Source organism: Branchiostoma floridae, chromosome 14, assembly GCF_000003815.2.
Source record: "Branchiostoma floridae strain S238N-H82 chromosome 14, Bfl_VNyyK, whole genome shotgun sequence".
NCBI classification, from domain to species: Eukaryota; Metazoa; Chordata; class Leptocardii; order Amphioxiformes; family Branchiostomatidae; genus Branchiostoma; species Branchiostoma floridae.
In genome coordinates, this window is record NC_049992.1 from 177118 (window position 1) to 197555 (window position 20438).

Genomic DNA, 20438 nt, shown 5'->3' on the forward strand with positions numbered 1-20438 from the left:
CAACCTGTACTAGTGACCACCTCTACATAAAGACTGCCAGGCCAATGTGACCACTTTTTTGTGATCCCTTATAATAGATAATTTTTGTCATTGACACAAGCATTTAACAATTCTATACAAAGTGACCACCCAGCCACATAGACTAGATTTTCCCCTTCTTTGATTGGCCTTCTTGGGCAGGTTTGATTGTGATTACCAGAAACAATGGAAGTTCCCACCTCCAGTCCCCTGTATATAATAGAGTTGGTGACTCCCTCTGTGGAGATGGGCTGCTGTTTCTGCAGGTCCAGCGAGTGTTTCGCATTCCAGCGCCAGAAATCAATCAGTTCTGCTGCTGCATCAATCTCAGCTTGCTGGATGTTCTTACCCTAAAAAGACAATTATAATATATAATTATATATCATTCGTAAATCATAGCAATATGAGAAGTTACTTTGTGAACTTACAGAATTGATCCTGAAGAAGACTTGATGGTGAAGAAGGCAACAGTGGTGCTTGAAAATTTGATCCGTAAAAACCTTTGTGTTGGAAGAAAATTTAGCATTGTACTATGATAACTACCAACACAGCTGAGCTTCCAAAATACCCTAACTAACCCTATATGTTGGCTTCATTGCTCAAAGGGTATGGCTCTACTTTGGATATTGCCTATTACTCACCTTGCTTGATATTGTAAATACAGAGTACAGCAGCAGCTGGTTATCCTACACTGAACAATATGACACAACCAACCTGTTACATCAAGCTGAGATTGTCACTTATAAGATAAACTGAAAGACCTCTATAGAATGGGGAATGGGTATAAAAACACACCTGTCCGAGCATGGTGGCAGCCAGCATCTTGTACCTGTACTTCTCACTCAGGAGACGAGCAGCTTCCAAGAAAATGTCTGCCCTATGTGGAAGAGGGTACAAGACGTCTTGTGTAAAAACTTGTAATGATTGTAAACTTGTAAAACTTGTCATCTACAATGATCTTATAATAATGTAGATGATCTTGAAACCAACTTTGGTGAAACTGAAAAGATCTCACTCTCAGATCCATATATCCTCACTCTCAGATCTTTCAATTCATTCACCTTGTTCTTGGTACCTAAAATAATGATGATGACAATGACAAGAATAAGAACAAACATGTGTGTAACACTGTAGTCGAGTCTGTCTCCATAAATAGTTTCATCAGGTTGGTAGATCAATTGAACAAAAATTTTTTGTTACACAACCTTTTTAACCATTCCAATGTCAAGTAATTACGTCACAGTACAATAGGTTAAGTTCGGATTGCACTGACTCTGTTTAGTTCATATAGCACAAATAGTATTTGTTTCATTTGGACTGATGAAGACGGCAGATGGTTATGGAAACGTTTCCTGAAGAATTAAAGAAGGTTGTGTAATGAAGAAGACTTTAACTGTATAGTCTGATTTCAAGAACTCCATACCTCTCTGCCATTGGCCTTTTCTCCCAGCCAGCTCTGATGGCCAGGGCTCGATCAATGGCGAGCCTGATATGGTCCTGGATAATAAAGAAAGCAAATTACTGAATAAGACTTTCAGACAGATCCATTTGAAAGATACATGTAATGCTACTGGTAAATAGTTATCATTGCACATACTAATACAAATCCTTGATCCCAACCTATTTCAAATGAAGGCCATTCTAAGTTTACATCAAATGAATTAACGATCATAATCAATGATCTTAATTACAACTGTATGTCTTCTAGTCCTAAGCCCATGCTTGTATTCTGTACTCAATTACACTCTATACATGGTCCAAGTCTTGTCCTGATAGCTTTTTACCTTTATCTTGCAGACTCATCTTTCTTCTTACCATTTGCTTTTATGAAAGACAGAAAGAGTGACACTTACTGCACTTGCATAGTGGAACTTGGCAAGTTTGTGCTGGTGATTGTGGGGCTGAAAAAGGCAAAAAAATTATGTTAGGCCATTTGCCTTAATCAGTTAATGGACTAATCCTGAAGCCCCCACCCCCTGTTCGATCATGCTCTATTTCGAAGACCCCCGTCAAAAACAGCGCTTGTCTGACAGAACTGGTCGCCACCGCTATTTAGCTGCTAAAAACGACTGCTTTTTTGGCCCTGAAATCCTATCAGACTGGGCCAATGAAACTGTGCTGCCTTCTTTGCTAAAGGCTACATCCACTGGGTACATCCTTCATTGATGCTAAGGATAGAGGCTGCTGGGGAGCTGTCATCAAGCTTCCACATCTATGTACAAGTATGCCTATAAGCCCTCGCCTTACAGGAAACAACAGTGGCGTTGGGCATGGCGTAACTGGTAGAGCGTTCGGCTCGGAATCTATAGGTCCTGAGTTTGATCCCTGCCGTGCCGCCGACGTTGTGCCCTTGGGAAAGGCACTTTACAAGACATTCCTCACTTAACCCAGGTGTAAAAATGGGTACCTGACTTCGGTCGGGGAGGTAAAACTACTAAAAGACTGTCTGTACTGTGTATGTGGCACTGGTATTATATCATAAGTTACAAAAACGAGTGCGGTCCTTTCATTGTCCTTGCCTGTCCAAAAGCAAATAGAAAAAAAAAAATGATAAACTGAATAGTGAGGAATTGAGTGTGTCCACTCTATATACTTACGCAGACTTGATAGTGGACGTCTCCTGTAAAGATCTCTTCACCCCCAATCACACACGGGATCTCTTCTGTCTTCGATCTCATCTCTTTTAATGCCTGGCATATCAAAAACAATTGGTCTCTTTCTCAATATATTCTGCAATTGAGTTTGGCTCAATATGTGTATACTTTGATTACAGATAGATGGATAGAACTTTATTGCACAACAACTGTAAAGGATACAATGTGTGGCAACTTGTACATACAAAACAGGTTAACTACATGACTTGCTTATATCTAAAAATTCTAAGAAACTGATCTATTTTAAGAATGGTAATAGTATAAACAATAAAGCTAGCGTTATGTGCTGCTTCAGGACAGTATGATCATATTGTCTCGTCTTTTTAAAGGAGTTGTATATAAATTGACCGACATAGGCAGATATATCAATAGGACATGATAGTAACATATTAAACATTTCTGTCTAACTTGGTATGTTACTGGTAGTGGTAAGATTGTATCAGACATGCATTAAATAGACTGTAACAATCATTAAATAGACTGTAACAAGTCACATTTATAATGCAACACTCAATTACACAATATACAATTTTATGTGAGTTGCCATAAAGATCTCACCTCTTCCACCTTCTGGCGTTCCTCGCTCCCCTTCAGGTAATTCAGACATGGTTCGTTCTCCACCTCTACTGTAGCAGCACTGGACAGGTGGCGAAACCTGAGGAAATATGTAACAGTTGTTAGTGAACATTACATTTAGCAATTTATTAGTATGAATGACATGAAGGAGACATGTTTAAAACATGCGCTGAAAGGTACATTTTGTAGTTCAGGTAACTTATGCATCATGCTTTCACTCCTTGTACATCAGTACAGCCTCAAATAAAGCTTTTTCCCAGATAAAACTTTCATCATTCAAATACAAGTTGTATCAGGATCCATTACATGTATACATACAAGCACAAAGCCTGACTTAGAAGAACACGATGTAGAAGAACACGATGTAGAAGAACACGATGTAGAAGAACACGATGTAGACTACATTGTGCAGTGACCCAATTCTGCCACTATCCACACTTTGACCAATAAATCTATAACTGGCTACAATTTGTCTCTCTTTCAAACTAGATCTACGCTAAATAGTAAATATTGGAAAAAAAAATTCAGGATTTTTGACCCAACATTGAATCAGGTAATTCTATCTATTTTTGTATAAAAAAACACATAATTATAATTCTATATTACTTATTAGTGTACAGGTATAACACACTGGACTATCAAAAGAAACAATTCATTCCTTTGATGCAAGGAGGTAGATTCATATCCTTTTGTTTAAATTTGACTACAAAAAAGTACATGCTTCTTTTTATGACCAACAATATCAAATTTAATGTCTGAAATCAATACAGAAATCATTTTAGCCTCAGGCCAATCAAATTGCTGTGATCAGGGTAATTACCAACTGTTACAGTTGTCTGCATAGGAATAGGTTGCAATTGCTTTCAACTGAGTGTCTAAATTACGATGAAAATGGAATAATGAAATGACAGCAAAGAAATCCTACTATGTACTAGTTAAATGTTTAAGGCACATGATCATATTGGGGGGCGTGTCAGCATATTAGCAATTGTATTAAAGCACCCTTGACCCAGAAACACATTACCTCCACAATGCTGTGATTTACAGTGAGTTTAAGGCTACACAAGCATGCACAATAACCTACACATATCCTAGTACAGTACCACACTGTTCACTCACATTGTGCAAGCTCAATTAGGCCTGTTCATTTACCGGAAAAGATGACAAAAGGAAGGACCGTGCAGACTACACACTTGGCACTGTTCCCGAACAGGCCAGAAAGAACCAGTCACATGCGAGCCACTCTTAAGTCAGATTCGTGAACTCTGCACCTGGACTGGTCCATTAACGTCAGGGGAGGTATACCTCAGATGATCATGTAAAGGCACTTGTACTAGTTAGTAGTGATACATTACGTAGTACTAGTATTGACATATTCATAGCATTTGAGAAACCATTTCTTTTTATACAGTGCAAGTTACGTCAACCAAAGCCCTTAGGAAACACTGACTAAGCATATATTTTCATGACTTTGTGACACAAGGTCAAAGACCTGGGAGCTCGAACTCAACCTTGACCTTCATCTTCCCAAGACCTGAGTACCAACATAAGAAGTATCATTGCAATCCATCCAGAGATTCTTTAATCTTAAGTTACTCTGACCACAAATATCTGGAAACACATGCAGAGACACAAATATGCACACAGTGACTTGCCAAAAAAATACCCTGATTTTCATGGAGGTTATTGGCTGGTTCTTATGGCATGAAGAATTAAAGTAAGATGTGTGTTGAAATACAATATAATTCAGATGGTCCAAAGAAAGCCCAACTTTGTATTTCATCTGCTCAGAGTATTCATAAGACAGACTTTTGGACTTTATTCGACTTTGAGACATAATTTCAACCTTTTTACACTCAACCGTGCTGCACAAGTGTTTGGTTTAATGGGTTTAACATAGCTACTTGTTAAATGCAAATAAGGAAGTCAACAACAGTAACAAACACATTGATCCCGGCTCTAAACAACAAAAACCCGCTGACAATCTACATTCTTCAGCACTATCTTGTTTCCTTAGCAACAACAGTGCCTTAGGCAAACTATGCCTAAGGTGTGTAGGGGGAGTGTCACTGATTAAGCAAGCTGATTGGCAAATACCTTCACAGCTTTCAAAACAAGATTGACCTTTGACCTGTAACAACGTGCTACAAGTCAGGTATTACCTGCATGTATGGGGGCGGGCACATACTGCAATACTAAAAAAAAAAGAATTTCTGCTGCAGTACCAAGGTCACATACCAGGGGGCCCAAACTTAACCTTGACCTTCATCTTCCCAACACCTACCCACACACCAAATATCATCATAATCCATCTTGAGGTTCTTGAGTTACGCTGACTGTAAAAATCCGGAAATACAGACAAACAGAAAGACAGACACAAGGTGACACCCAAAACTATATCTCCATTTTTCATGAAGATAACTACATGTTAACAGTTATTGTACATGTATTATTGAGACTAGTCAAACTACTATACGACTACTCAGAGAACTGATGAAATCTGGTTTATATGAACAGGTGGTCGCAATGGTCAGGTGGTCTTTATGCAGGGGTGTTCACCTGTACAGGTTCGACTGTATTCACATGTAAATACAGGTTAGCTTGTAATGAGCTCTGTGCTCATAAAACATGTTTTAAGTGAACAGCTTGCAGCAGCATCAAATTGTAACACAGCCCTAAAAACTTCCCTCATATCCTGAATTTTTTTCATGATCTTGCCATCTAACATTTTTAGAATAACTGTGATTGCAAATACTGCCAAAATTTAAAAAAAGTATCAGATATTACAATAGATGATAATTTTCTTTTAATATTTGCTTATTAATAAGTTGTTCTTCACAAAATTGTCAAAATTGCATTAAGAAAAGTTGTGCCAAACCATCATACATGTAAGTGTAACAACCAAGTGCTGCTAAATGCTTTATAAGTACTATGGAAATTTCATTGTTGAAAGGTCAAATGGCCCCTGCAGTCAAGCATGTCCACTTGTAGCTGTTCCATATCCTGGTTAGGTATAAATCATTTTAGACTGTGCTACTATAATAGGCCCTGGGATATATTGAGGAACATGCCATAAGATAATGATAAGAGAATAATTCATAAATTTTGTAATATTATATTGGTGCAAAGCTGTGAAACCAGGAATGAAAAAAATATATTTACAGACTGTATACCCTTTGTTTCTTTATATCTGTTTTAGATGTTGGCATACATATAAACTCCCATTTTCTAAGATGTCCTGAATCACACCATGACACAAATGTAGATTTGACATAATGTAAATTGGCTGTTAGCTATAACTAGTACTGTACAAGTATATCCATTCTTTAAATTATCTACTGACAAGGAACAGCAAGAACTCTATCTGCAACACATTGCAAAGTAGACATCTGTTATCAGACATCACATGATGCCGAATACGCTTAAGGAATATATTCAGTGCTTCAACTTTAGACCTCAAAAAGCACAGCCAATCTATACACCATAGCCATACAGACTCTAACACCAAAATGTGCCATGTCTTTGAATTATACCCCTAAACTGTATCTTATTGCTTGCCCCATCAATCTACCACAGTACCAGTCACACTGCAGTCATAAGACAGGGCATAAATAGCATGTCAACATTCCTGCGAAGCCTGGGGGACTGGGCAGCATGGCATCTGTCTTACTGTCTTCATTGCCTCACAGTTTGGACAATCCGTCTTCCTGTCACAGTAGGAACTGACAGATCATGGCTAGAAGCTGGCCATCTTGATTATATGGCTGATTCAAAGTGATATGTCTGACTTGTGTTCAATTGTCTACCTGTAATAGGCCCATTATGGTGCTAGCTGAAAGAAGTCCATTATGTAAATGTCTTCACAGGCTAGTAGAATGATTCAATAATACATTTTGCATTACAAAAACTTCTTGATCTATATATCATCCTTTAATATTTGCTCCTTCAATGCTTTACTTTAAGAAAATTCGAACGTACAGAACAATATTTACTTATTTCTAGTTACAAGACAAACATGCCTCTGTACATGTATGCCTACTAGTACGTAGTAGTTAAGTCATACATGTACTTTTGTTGACTTTATGTTATTTGATGGTTTTAATTTGTAATGTTGATGGACGACTCCAGGAAGAATAGAGTTATGATAATAATTGTAACTCTAATTGGAGATCGAAATAAACAAACAAACAAACAAACAAAAGTCCTGTACTATTTTGACCTAATCCTAATCGTTAATGCTAAGGTAGCCTTGTGTAAAAAAAAATTTGTGAGCTAGGTTAGTTATTCCGTCATAGATCTACTTCCTTTCAGAGGAGCCTCTATTACAAGGATCCTGCCAAGCCCCTCAGGTCAAAACCTTAGAAAGTAGGTCAGAAAGAGGCCCCCACTTAAAAACTATACATTTTATGTGCATTTTTAGGAAACCACTCAGTACTACTTCAACGAATTTCAGTAACATCTTGCACTGTTGGATTCTGCATTTTACCAGCCCCCTTGTCTTGTTTTCTTGAACCTAGTCAGGTTAGGCAAGTGTCAGCTGTCTCAAGGGTGTGATTTTCTAAGTCTTAATATCCAGAGGGCCTCTGGTAATGCCTGCAACATGTCTCTGTTGCTTGCATAATTCATAAGGAATTCCTAATCTCCGAGCAGACATTAGGGTGGAAAACTGTGACCAGTTTGTGATGACCTCTTTTCCTAACCGGATAGTGAGTGTGAGTGCATCCAAGAAAGGTGGTACCAAGAGAGGCCACAATTTCCTCTCCCAGCATCTGCTTGAAGGTAAAGGATTCCTACCTGTGCATGGAAGATTTTCCACTAGTCTGACTGTTCCAAACACAATCCAACCATTTGTCCTGTAGGCTACAAATATGTTTAAGTTGTAGTCATAGGCAAAAGACCACTTTAGACTCATATTACCACAGTTTGTGTTTTGATATATAATATATAGATAAATACTTTTTGGGTAGATGTATTTACGCTTTACAAAATCTAATACTTGAACCATCAAAAGGCCGTAAAAATTAAGTAACGAACCTTGAGAATCAGATTACGATGTAGCAAGAAGTTGTACAACTGGTTCTCTGTTTGGCTTTAATTTAAGACAACACCAGAAATTCGAGGCATTTACCCAGCACAATCTTAGAATTATGCTAAGGTTAGATCATTAAGCACTTGATAATTCACTAGCTTATATAAATCATGAAAACAATATCATCTGCACAGGTCTAGAGTTTATTAAAGTGGGGGAGGGGGGGGGGCAAAAATGTTTCTTAGAATATTCATAACTCTGAACTTAATTAACTAAACTGCAACTGAATTGCGAATGTAAAACGTGAAAAAATTTAAATTTAGCAAACCAGAAACGCCAGATAATGACTTCGAACAGAAGAAATATCATACTATAATTCTAGGAAGTAGAAAACTATCTGGAATCTTCGATGTTCTATAGTTTTAGTACGCCAAGGTCAAGTAAATTATAGTCGGTCTAGGAGACCCAAAATAAGGTCAGGGCCAAGTTTCCGGGGTCGAGCGAACAGCTGTTGTCTTCATGTGACTGATACAGAGCTTACGAGACCTCTAAGGGGGAGGGGGGCGACCTAAGGGATCTAGCAGACGACCCAAAATTTTCCACGCTATCGTCTGATTTTCGCATAGGGCGTCATCAGGAAACGTTTTTACCAAATGTTCGGTCAGATTTTCATGAATTCTGTGTCATGTCGAAGTAGGAGTGTAGAATAAGTAAGATACTCACCAAACAAGGCATCTAACTAGCGGTCTTCTGACGAGTAGCATGGTGTTTCTGTAATAATTTACGGCGCAGTTTTATAACGTCACGGCTTTCCTGTTTGCAATTTTCGCGCGGGATGTCATCCGGCGATTTATGACTATATCCTAGAACGCTACACAAAATAGTTCTGACTTTTCCAAAACCTAATTTGGCATCGTCTACTCACTCTTTCTCAAATTGATTGGAATATTGATAAGCAAAGATCAAATAAGTAGACGATTCTGCGTGGAAAATAGACGAAATTTGTCGCAATGTGTTGATTTTATATTTCCAAAGCCTCGTCACATTTGCTATTCACATAGTAATCCGCTGCTGAGCTTCCGGAGGTGTGTCCCTGTAAACCAATCATAGATGAGATAACAAAAGCTCGCCCTTATAAAACCAATCAGCGATTGGATCTCATTTTTAAGAAATTTGGCGCCAAATGGACCTACCAGCTGACAGAAACCATGATGAAGAGAAATGTGTTTGTACAATGTCCTGGCTGTGTTTTTCTTTCCTTTGTAAACGGGAAAGGGGGAAAGCCTAACAACGCAGCAATGCACCCGCCATAAAATGTAGAACTGGGAAGGAGAGGCCATGTTTAAGAAACATGTTCTTCTGGCGTACACGGACTTACAAGCTGCTGGGAGGTAAGAAATGGGGGTGGGGGGTTTGGGCAAGAGGTCAAGGTCAACCAAGAAGTTCTTTTGTGAACCTTGTTTTTTTACATCTGATTTCTTAAATGAGGGAGACTTTTGAAGAGGGAGGAAGAAAATTGCACACATATTTTTGATGATTCAAAAGCAAAAATAGAAAAGAAGCAGAACATTTGCTGAAATTGTTACAAATGACAGTTGATGAAGTCATGGTGATTAAACTTGTGATGATTTCATTGCACTCTTTGGATGCTGCCTGTAAAGCTCTGCTTTTGCCTTGCCATACCGTGTGTGTGTGTGCGTGTGCACGTCTGTGTGTGTGCAACTTTGTGTGATTAGTAGTATGAGTAAGGGGTTGAAGTCTGCCATCTTTGTCTTGTTTTTCCCAAGTCGTGCCTTGTTGGGGCTGGACCCTGAGCACCACAAGTACGAGTACCGAACCCTGCCTGTACCAGAGGTCCCTGGTTTGAAGCCCGCTTGTGTGAGAGGGAGACCGTGTGCCCCCGCAGAACAAGAGTTTCAGCCACTCCAGATCCTCAACTGCAAGTACGAAGAGGTGAATCTTCCTCCAATGAGCTCTGCTTTCATTTGGAAGTTTAATTTGCTTCTAGTTGTCTTTTCAATAGCATTATAATTGATACTAGAAATTAAAGGTCTACTACGTAATATTCGAACAAAACAAAAAGTAGCTTTTCCTACTTTTTCTTTACATTGTTAGTTCAATCAACCCTATAGCATTGCGTACCAGTATTTAGGGAGAGACGCTGGGACATCATTGCACCAAATAAGCATGTATAAAAATTCAAATCTTCCAACAAACAGATGGGTTCAGGCCTGGTCACTGCCTGGCTGGTGTTCCTTATCAGCCTGGCTTCCCAGTGGGGGGCCAGTTGACAGTTTCCTTTGAGTACAGTAGTTTAAAATTTCCATCATTAATCATTGAGTGTTTTTGTCTTTGTAATTAGCCCTCACGCTAGAACTTGCAATTATCTTATCAGTGTCTGTTGCAATGCGTCCAGTTTTCAGTGGTTGTGGTGAACGCCGTGGTGGGAGGGGGCGTGTGCCACCATGTGGTGAGCCGACTCCTGGACGAGTGTCTGAGGAGCGGAGTGGAGAAGATAACGGCCGTGGCGGCGCTGCACTTCCCACACCCAGGGGAACTGCTGTATGAGACCAGCTTCTTCACACAGCCAGGTCTGAACCTTCTGATAGAACGGATTTAACCAGATTTTTAGATAATTTTCAGTAATACTAAAGATAGGGATTGCTGAAGAACCAATATTGGATTTATTTGTGTTCTGGTACAGCACTTCCCACACACAGGGGAACTGCTGTATTTTACCACCTTCAACTAGGTCTCAGCATTCTGACTGAAACTTGAGCTATGAAAGGGACTAGATACTGGGGGTTTATGGAAAACCCTGGGCTGGCTAGCACGGCTACCCTCTCTGGCCCCAGGCTTTTCCGTAAATCCTTCTTCACACAGCTAGGTCTGAGCCATCTCATGATTTTCAATTAATGGAAGATAGGATTAAAGTTTCTGAATTTTCAATGTGATATTTGTTTCCTTTTAATAGGACTAGAGTTCTGTTAACGGTTAAGTGACCAGAAATGGGTTTGTGTATTTCGAGCACTGTTATCATTATCATCATGGTACAAAAATATTATAATTGATCACATTGTCCTCCTTCCCCTACAGTGACCTCTGCCCCTGCCCTCCCTGATGACCTGCAGGTCAGTGACCCCATCCTGAACCTCCTGGTGCAGTTCCTCCTAGTTGACTCCCTCCCCACAACCTTCCTGGTGGTTCCAGGTCACAAGGCCACGGCAGGGGCAGCCACTGTTGCAGATGGGTCCCTGGCTGTAAGTAGGGAGGGATGGATGGATGGATGGATGAATGGATTGAGGGAGAGAGGCAGGGAGGGAGGGATGGAGGGAGGGATGCATGGATGGATAAAGGGATAGGGCATGCAGGGATAAGGCTGGAGGGATGGATGGACAGGAGGATGGATGGGTGGATGGGTTGATAGATGGATGGATGGATTAATGGATGGATGGATAAATGGATGGATGGATGGATGGATGAGGCATGGATGGATGGAAGGATGGATTGATGGATGGATGGGTAGATCTTGGATGAAGGATCAATGGATAGAGGGATAGGAGTATTGATTGCATCACACCAAAGAACTGGACACACAATGCTTTCCTTAAGTTAAATGAATAAGTCCTAAGGATTAGATAAAATGACTGAATTAATGAATGAAAATTGTTCCATATTTCAGAACATCTCATTGCTCCAAGACACACTGACGAGCATCACAGGCCTGCGGTTCAGTGGAGACATCAGCTGTTCTCTGGTAAGTGTGCGAAGGAACCTGCTATTCCAAAATAAACTATCACCTCTTGTTGCTTGTTCTGTCAGTTTTTTAGTATCACTACAAGCAACTCAGGGAAAACACCAAAGATGTTACTGTCAGCCACAATTGTGTATTTTTAAGTGAAAACAGTGCAAACACAATCACATTTTGTTTAGCACAATTTTATTTTAAACTCAGGTAGCACAGTACACAACCTGAAATGTTGTAGATGGAACACCACTTTTCTCTCATCTACGTGCATAAACTTTTTGTATTTATTTCTTGATACAAACGTAAATAGTTACATGTAACTGAAAGATAATGGTTAGATAGCTGATTTGAACCAAGTAAGGGACCGTACGGCATTTAGCGAGGGGGGAGGGCCGGTCGCCAGGGGGGGGAGGGCCAAGCAAAAAAATATTTTGCCAGGGGGAGGGCCTAGCAAAATTTTTGTTACTTGGGGGGAGGGCCAAGCAATATGTCCCTGGCCTTAAAATCCAAGAAACGACGTTTCAGAGGGTCAAGATTTCAAAATTTTTCTGGACCTCTGCAAGGGATCGCCCGAGGTTGGCGCTCGGGACACAGTGAAAATGCGAAAGGGAGCTCGAGGGGGCGTGGCTTATGCATGACGCCCTCGAAAACCTTCTTCACGTACAGAAATGTTATTAAACTCTAGATTAGTCTGCCAGCAAAATTTACCCGTCTTATTGCCCTCAAAATGTAAGAAATGGCGTTTCAGAGCTCGAGGGTAAATATTTGCAAATTTCCCTGGATCCCTTTTGACGTGACCGGCCTCGCGCCTTTGATGACCGACATCGTGATAATGTGTTTGGGGGGGATTTAATTTTGTATTTCTAAATTGAAATGCTATTAAAGTTAGCTTTGTTTGTCAGCAAAATATCTCCTCAAACTGAAGGAAATAGCTTTTAAGAGGGTCAAGATTTCAAAATTCTCCCGGACCTACCTTGCGATTCTTCGTGCCTTTGGCGCCGAACATGGTGTTCGGAACGTCGTTCTCAAAAACTTTTTTTTTAATAGAAATGTCATCTAACCAGCAAATTTTCCCATAAAAAAGCAATGCAGGAAATCGTGGCAAAAAAAGCGTCGCATTTCTAAAAGATTTCCTGCAAGTCTGCAGTCTCACGCCCGCCGGCAGCTAGAGAGAGGCGACCGGTCTTACCCCTCCGTGGCAAAATCAGCGTCACGCGTCAGCGCCCCCCTCACCACTACAGTTTTGGAAGTCGAATCGTGCTGTCGTTTTGGTTTTCATTTTTCCCCCCGATTTACCGTAAGTTATTACCACCACAGAAACAAGAAAAAGTTTCCGTCAAGCCGCTCAGGCCCGCGAGCTTGCAATACGTAAATTTAGGGAGCGGGGCGCGCGTCGCTTCGTGGCGCAAATCTACTAGAAATCCAGGTACAAATGCTTTTTAGGTGTTGTTTTGATATCAAAACAATGAAATAGCTTCTATAAAGCAAATATTTATGCCTCTATGAAGCAGATATTTATCCCTCTATTAAGCAGATATTTTGAGCCATTCTGTTTTCCTTTTTTTACTAGGGGTGAGAGATCTGCTTCTCGATGAAAATCATGAAAAAGTATGACGCAAAGCACATTTCCAAATGCGGGAGCGCAGTGTTTTATTGGCGTCTTGAATATTTTTTTTCAAAGTTGATAGGAGGGGGGAGGGCCAAGCAAAAATATTTTGTCTTGGGGGGAGGGCCTAGCAAAAAAAAAATTACCTGGGGGGAGGGCCATGCAAAAATTTTTTGACCCGACCCTCTGGCGACCGGCCCTCCCCCCTCACTAAACGCCGTACGGTCCCTAATAACTGGGAAGTGGGGCAACCTGAAATGTTGAATTGGCACAACTACACAATGTAGGCTTTTGACTCAGGTAGCTGCCTGAGCAACCTGGCTGACAAAAGTGTTTCGAGCACTGTGAAAATGTGATTTTTTTGTAAACCTTACATGTGTATCTGCTTCTCTACAGTTGTACAAGGGAACCAACAATCCCCAAGAAGTTATGGTCGACCTCATCTACATGTAGCAGCGCCCCCATCCTGTTTGCTGAAGAAGTGCAGCTGGTAACACTATACAGTGCTTTGATTTAAGCTATTAGGCTGTATACAGTGTTCTGAATACATTTATTCAAATCCTATTTTAAAAGATTGACATTTTGTGAGCATAATTTTATGACAAATAGATGAAACTACATCTTTTACATTTTGCAATGGCGACAAGAAACTACTTGACATATTTGTGGAAACTGGCTTCAACAACTTAAGAGCCCTTACAGACCAACACAAATACCACTTCAGAGTGCTCAGCAACTCGAACACTTTTAGCTCTGCAAACAGGTCAAACACTTTGTTAAGACTAGCACAGAGAAAAGTGTTGGAGTCAATCGATCAGGGTGGCATGGTTTTCAGTATCATCATTTAGTTGGTGTTTGTTGTCTGGGATAAGTCCACCCTCTCTACCCTAGCCGGGTAACCATGCTATCGGGTGCTCACCGTTATCTCTATGATGCTGTGATTGTAGCCAGCCTGTCCAGTTAATTAGCGCAGGACGGGGGAATTTTTACGTGGTTGGATTAGGTTTCCTCGTGCCATACATATAAGAGATAATACATGTAAGATCTCTTAGTTCTTGAGACTCTTTATGCAATTAGCCAACGGGCATGATTTTTTAGATAAACAACTCTCTATAATACATATATAAAAAACACTACAGTAACAGTCAAATATGCAATGAGTGTGCTGACACTGAATACAATATAGTGAGTAATCTCTTTGGTGACATCTTTGTTTTCTGCTTACAGAAAACGTACAGACTCTTTGCTGACAAAGAATCACAATGAGTGCACTTCCACAAAATGTGCTGTTTGTTAATGTACAGTATTTTTAGTATACAGGATAAACATTACTATTGAACTTGAGCCTGTGTTTACACAATCTCTCGCTGGCTGGGGTTGATGACCCCCTCCCCTAGGGTGGCTGCAATTGTACAGCCGGCCACCAGGGGTGCGATTTTAGTCAGGCTACTATTGAACTTAAGTTTAACTGTAATATCCAACTCAAGAGTTTTTGACTGAACATCACCAGTCTTTGTCAAGGAATGAACAATCCACTGCTGTCGTGACGTCACATTATGCAGCTAGAACACGTGACTAAGTAAGCAGTGGATCATAGGTTGCAGGAAGTCTATGGCGCCTCTGTTCAGTCTGTCTCTGTTCTGGGATGGTTGTAAAGCTCTGTTCAGTTGAAAATTTGGGTGAGTTCAATGCTTGTGTTGGATTTTACAGTTAAACTAGTTCAATAATGACTTCTACTAACACAGATGAACTTTCAAGACATTACTGCCAAACATATGAGTATTGGTCCGGTATTCAAGTATTGCTGAGCATCTTAACACTTACTACAAGTGACTTCTGAAAACTCAGTATAAGTCTCACAACTTTGGCAACATCGTATTAGTTTTCTGCTTACTGGAGACATAATAAACAGCATTTAGCCTCTTGTTTGGACAGATTTCAATAGATACTACTTTACTTATTTGTCTTCTTTGTCCCTGGAGAGAACATCAAACTCTACTTTTGCAAAAACACCTACAGTGCGCTTGAGGTCAAACATCGATTGTCCAGTCGTTATATCACGGGTTGGAGGGGCAGATACACCAGGCGTTCCAAGATGCTGGCGCCCAATTGCACATCCGCATGCCTTTCCGATCCCAACAACCTTTCCTGTAAAATGGTGCAGGAATCCGTCAATAGTTTTGCCAGGTTGGTGATACTCATTTAGTAAAGATTTCACCAGCAAAACTGTCAATACCAATTTTCAGTGGGCTGTCTGTCATAGACTACTTTAGTATACAGGCTCCACAGGTAGCTGGAAAAATAGTAGAAATTGGCAAAATCGACAGATAAAATGCCAGAGGTGTTAGCTGACCTAGACAAACTGTATCCCTAGCTACATTGTAGCTAACTCATCTGGCAAGTTATCTGACTATTTGGACAGTTTCTACTTTTATTCCAGCGACCTGTGGAGCCTGGTATACTATTTCTGCCACCTTCCAAAGGACTGATTGAGCTGAATCAGCAAAAAATAGTCATAATGAGGGGAGCTACTAGAGAGTTTGGTACCGCATTCTTCACACTGCAGCAGTGACACCTATACTGCAGTCCTCATCAACATTAGCCTCATATCCAGCCATATTGTAATTGTACCTCTCCGCAGCGGACAGAGGAGACTCGGGAGCTATAATACCGCTGGATACCAGGCTACTGCAGCACAGTCATTTTCATGATAAAGTTTTGACTAAATATTGTACTTTTGTGGACAAACACTGTTGTGACCTGTACTTAGCCCGGTGTGGCAAAAATGTGCAATAAAGGTCTTCATTCTATATGTCCTCTTAAATGGACTACAGGAAGAATAGATTTTGCGAGTATATTGTTAAGTCTAATGGAAATCATAATATATTTATTCAGATATAACAGGTTTGTCAAAGGCTGAATTGCGTGGGAAACTTTACAGAGTCATTAAAATCGCCAATAGTTATAGTAAATCAAAACAAACAACTGACCTGGGCTTGTGCATGGGGAAGCGTGCAGTCCCGTCCGACAGCCATCCGCACTCGCACTGCTCAAACCCCCGCTGCCATGTCTCGTACAGCTGCTGGGGGGACGCCAGGACCGCTCCCTTCTGCTCACACGCGTGGCGGGCCTCGGCATGGCTGAACTTATAATGGCCACGGGGGGATCGCTCGTGGAATATGACGCCTGTCAGGAAAAAAAGGAAACTTTTTAAGTTATTCAGTCCGGAATGACTTTTCATCTACTGTAAATGCATGTAAGTTTGCGGGGATTTAATTTTGCGGTAGCAGGAAAAAGGACTTTTCGCGGTGGTTTTAATTTTGCGGTAACACCATAGACTGCAGTCTAATACCATAATAGAAAAATGTTCGTGGTGGTTTTAAGTTCGCGGTGAAGTGGTCACCGCGAAAACCGCGAACATTTCTGCACTTACAGTATGAATTATGAGTAATGAGGCTGATTAACGTGGTCGAGGCACCTCCTCGAGCACGGGACCCCCGTTTTACGTCCCTCCCGGAAGACGATTTCGTGGAAAGCTTCGTGAGGCTACAGCAATCCGGTCAGTCCTTGGTTGGTCCCCCATCCAAGTACTATCCGGACCGCGCGTTGCTTAACTTCCGAGATCGAGGGATCGGGTGTACCAACGCGCCACGCGGCCGTATCATAGATTCATATAAACCTCTATACTAGTGCTTCAGCTATACAGTATGTTATGTTACCCAATGCATTTAGCAAATGTTGTTCTTGGATATGCAATAAAGATCACCAGGTCATTGTCATGATAATAATAAACGAACCTTGATTCCCTGTTGCCTTGCAGAGGTTAGTGTTTCGTTTCTTTAGTTTGGCGACGGTTTTCTCCAGCTGAATACGAGTCTTCCTCTCCTGGTTGAGGTTAACCCCAAATCCCGATATCTGTGCCCGAATGCTTTTCAGCAGGCCAGCGTGTTTTTCAATGATCGCGCGTTGGTTCCCCGAACCAGTGGTTTGGGTGTGGCTGTTCTTCATGTGTTCCTCAAGGGTCGCTACTCGGTCTTGCAGACGGTTGGCCTGTGCTAGGTGGTTCTTGCGCTGTTTCTCCAGGGTAGATACCTGTGACAACACACGCATTGTGTCATTGAAGAGGTTCACCAGTCACGTTTGAATACAGTTAATCCAAATTTTCCTCGAGCAATGAGGTCATTCCCTGTGATCAAGATGGACTGTCAGCCGTCGAAAATTTGGAGGTACATACCTTACCTTTAAAAACAGTCATTGCTCGAAGAAAATTTGGATTAACACACATTTTGAGCGCGTTTGGCTCAGGCCCAATAGGTCCGGGGTTCGAAATGTGCCATATCACCGATCTTGTGCCCTTGGGAAAGGCACTTTACACGACTTTCTTCACCGGACTCCAGGAAGAATAGTGACGTATCAGTCACTAATGGAGATCCCAATTGAAGAAAAAAGAAAAGAAAAAAACATCAGCGAGACCAGTCAGCCGCTAAAAGAAGGATATGGATACAAAGAACATTGCAGACCTAGCGCTTACGGGTACTCCTCTCCCATATTACACCATCCAAAACACAACATTGTAGGGACACTATTTCAATCTCAAATCTACAGATGTCCTAGACCACAAATCCCACTGGTTCGAACGGGGAGTTATAGCGGCAATGTATGGGAGAATGTACAATCCCACCCTGAACAGGAAAGGAGGCCTATTTGTTGAACTTTCTGGTACTTTCAATAAGTACGACAATTTACCCTCACACTTACAGTCTTGCTGGAGGTGACCATGAACATAAGACAAACCAAATCTGGGAAGGAATGGGCTGGATGTTTAGTCCTGTGGCTTAGCAACATTTTTTTTTTTCGCTCTCACGCATTAGTTTTTCTTTTAGGGTCTCCAGAGGATGTCCATAAAATTAAGCCTGATTGCTATTTGGTATAGATACCTGGCCTTTCAGGCGGCTGACCAGTGCAGATTGGCTGCTGAGGCGTTCCACAAGGGTCGATACTTGGTTCCCCAGACGACTGTTACGGTCACGGTCGCTCTTCTGGTGTTTCTCGAGGGTGAAGACCTGGTTTATTATTTCATTTATTTTAACATTTGTTTGATTATGTAACAACATGTCTGTACAACGAATTACAAAATACCTAGTATGCATTGCTTACATGTACTTCCTTACCTTTACCTACTCATCAAGACACATGTATTATCAACAACATATATACGCAACTAAATACAACAATCATATAGAGAAAGAATATTTACACTAGCTGTTCTTTACCATTTGAAACACCACCCTACTACTACTAAGTACTGATACTGCCAGTCAGCCTATACAAACTATGACATAGACTTCACACAAAAAACAATTTCAATGCAAAATACTCATACACATACAAATGCTATATATATATATATATATATATATATATATATATATATATATATATATATATATACCTGTTGATTTAGTAGGATGTTTAGAGCTGAGCGGTTGTCAAGGCGGTCTTCAAGGTCCGACACTTTGTCTTCAAGACGACTGATGTTGAGCAGATGGTCAGCAGTCGATGCGTGGTTGTCTGGATGGCCGGCTTGTGCAGAGTTGTTGTTGACATGTTCCGCTAGGAATACGTCCAGTTGGCCTGTCATTGCGGTTTGATAGTCCAGCTGTGGGGAAACAACGCATTTTTTTCTTATTTAGGCCAGAGCAAGTAAGTTTTATGAATAAGATCCTATGCAAAGTGCAAAAAAAAACAATATGGCTAAATTTTCCAAATACACACCATAAAAGTTGTAACAAGATTTGAAGTGACAAAACGTGGCATCACAACTAACAAGGTGTTCATTCCAGTCCTGTATTAAAGAAGTGAACTACTCGAAACTCGGGAAATATAGGAGAAACACACAGAGCAGAAGAGGAGATATCTCCTGTGTGTAGCTTCCCTTTTTCCCTAGTCATGCAGAGGGTTCCTCTTAAATCTTTGCTTTGAAGGATATATATCCAACAGATTTTCTTATTAGAAACTGTCATTCCAATGAATTTCATGGTAATCCATCACTCCTGGGAGGAGAGCAAAGCACACAGCAGGCTGGCAGGTCCTTGCATCTCTGTGGGTGGAGCAATTGGCCATGGACATGTTTACCATTGGGTTTCACATGTGTATCCTTCAGTCAAATATTGGAATCACAATAGAAAAGTGTCCCAGTATGTGTCTACTGTATGACTGAGCTTTGCGAGGGTCTAAGTATAGAGAGAGAGTGGCTGTAAGAAAATAACAACAAACCCGCTGCAGTCCTGGATGTGGGGAGTTCAGATGCACCAGGAAAATGGTCAAGGTTGCCATGATGACAGTCGTCTTGACAACGCTAAACAGACGAGACCATGACACTTTCTTTGCAACCCAGCGGTAGGCACGGGTAAGACAGTCTCGGAAACGACTCTCTTTTACCTCGTCGTCTGAAACAGTGATACAGTAGAAGCCAGTTAATAGCACAATGGATTAACGCACACTTCTTATTGCACGGAACTTCACACCATTAATTGCACGGAATCCTCAAGTCCCAAACCGGAGCGGTCAAGCTAGATAACTTCGCATTATTGCACCAGCCGGATAATTGCACGAAATTCACTGGCAAATAGGCCGTGCAATTAAGGGGCTTCTACTGCATATGTGTCTTATGTTGATATCCTTTACTTAGCCAATCTGGTCAAGAGCTTGCAAATGAATAAAGATCAATACAATTATAGAATAGTGCTGCATGCCATACAAACATAAAATATAATATGATATGAAATATTACAACATATGCAAACA

At 40.9% G+C, this 20438-nt stretch overlaps 2 protein-coding genes across 3 annotated transcripts in view; one reads left to right on the forward strand and one right to left on the reverse strand.

Annotated features, from left to right (window-relative positions):
- LOC118430556 (delta-1-pyrroline-5-carboxylate dehydrogenase, mitochondrial-like) overlaps positions 1-9179 on the reverse strand; it is a 34553-nt gene extending 25374 nt beyond the window's left edge. The window contains exons 1-7 of one of the 2 annotated variants that reach the window (XM_035841492.1): positions 9001-9179; positions 3231-3327; positions 2616-2708; positions 1872-1919; positions 1442-1515; positions 814-895; positions 219-368 (exon numbers count right to left, since the gene is read on the reverse strand). In XM_035841492.1, the coding sequence (XP_035697385.1) occupies positions 219-368; positions 814-895; positions 1442-1515; positions 1872-1919; positions 2616-2708; positions 3231-3327; positions 9001-9041 (585 nt within the window). In that variant the 5' untranslated portion in view covers positions 9042-9179. Of the gene's footprint in view, positions 1-218; positions 369-813; positions 896-1441; positions 1516-1871; positions 1920-2615; positions 2709-3230; positions 3328-4367; positions 4506-9000 lie in introns of those variants that run through there. The other variant, XM_035841493.1, reaches the window with a different exon arrangement.
- A 262-nt stretch (positions 9180-9441) lies between these two features.
- LOC118430557 lies at positions 9442-16131 on the forward strand. The gene is made up of 6 exons (XM_035841494.1): positions 9442-9668; positions 10065-10230; positions 10694-10868; positions 11374-11537; positions 11960-12034; positions 14028-16131. The coding sequence occupies exons 1-6, from the start codon at positions 9616-9618 to the stop codon at positions 14082-14084; spliced, it is 690 nt and encodes a 229-aa protein (XP_035697387.1). The 5' UTR covers positions 9442-9615; the 3' UTR covers positions 14085-16131.
- Positions 16132-20438: the final 4307 nt, after the last annotated feature.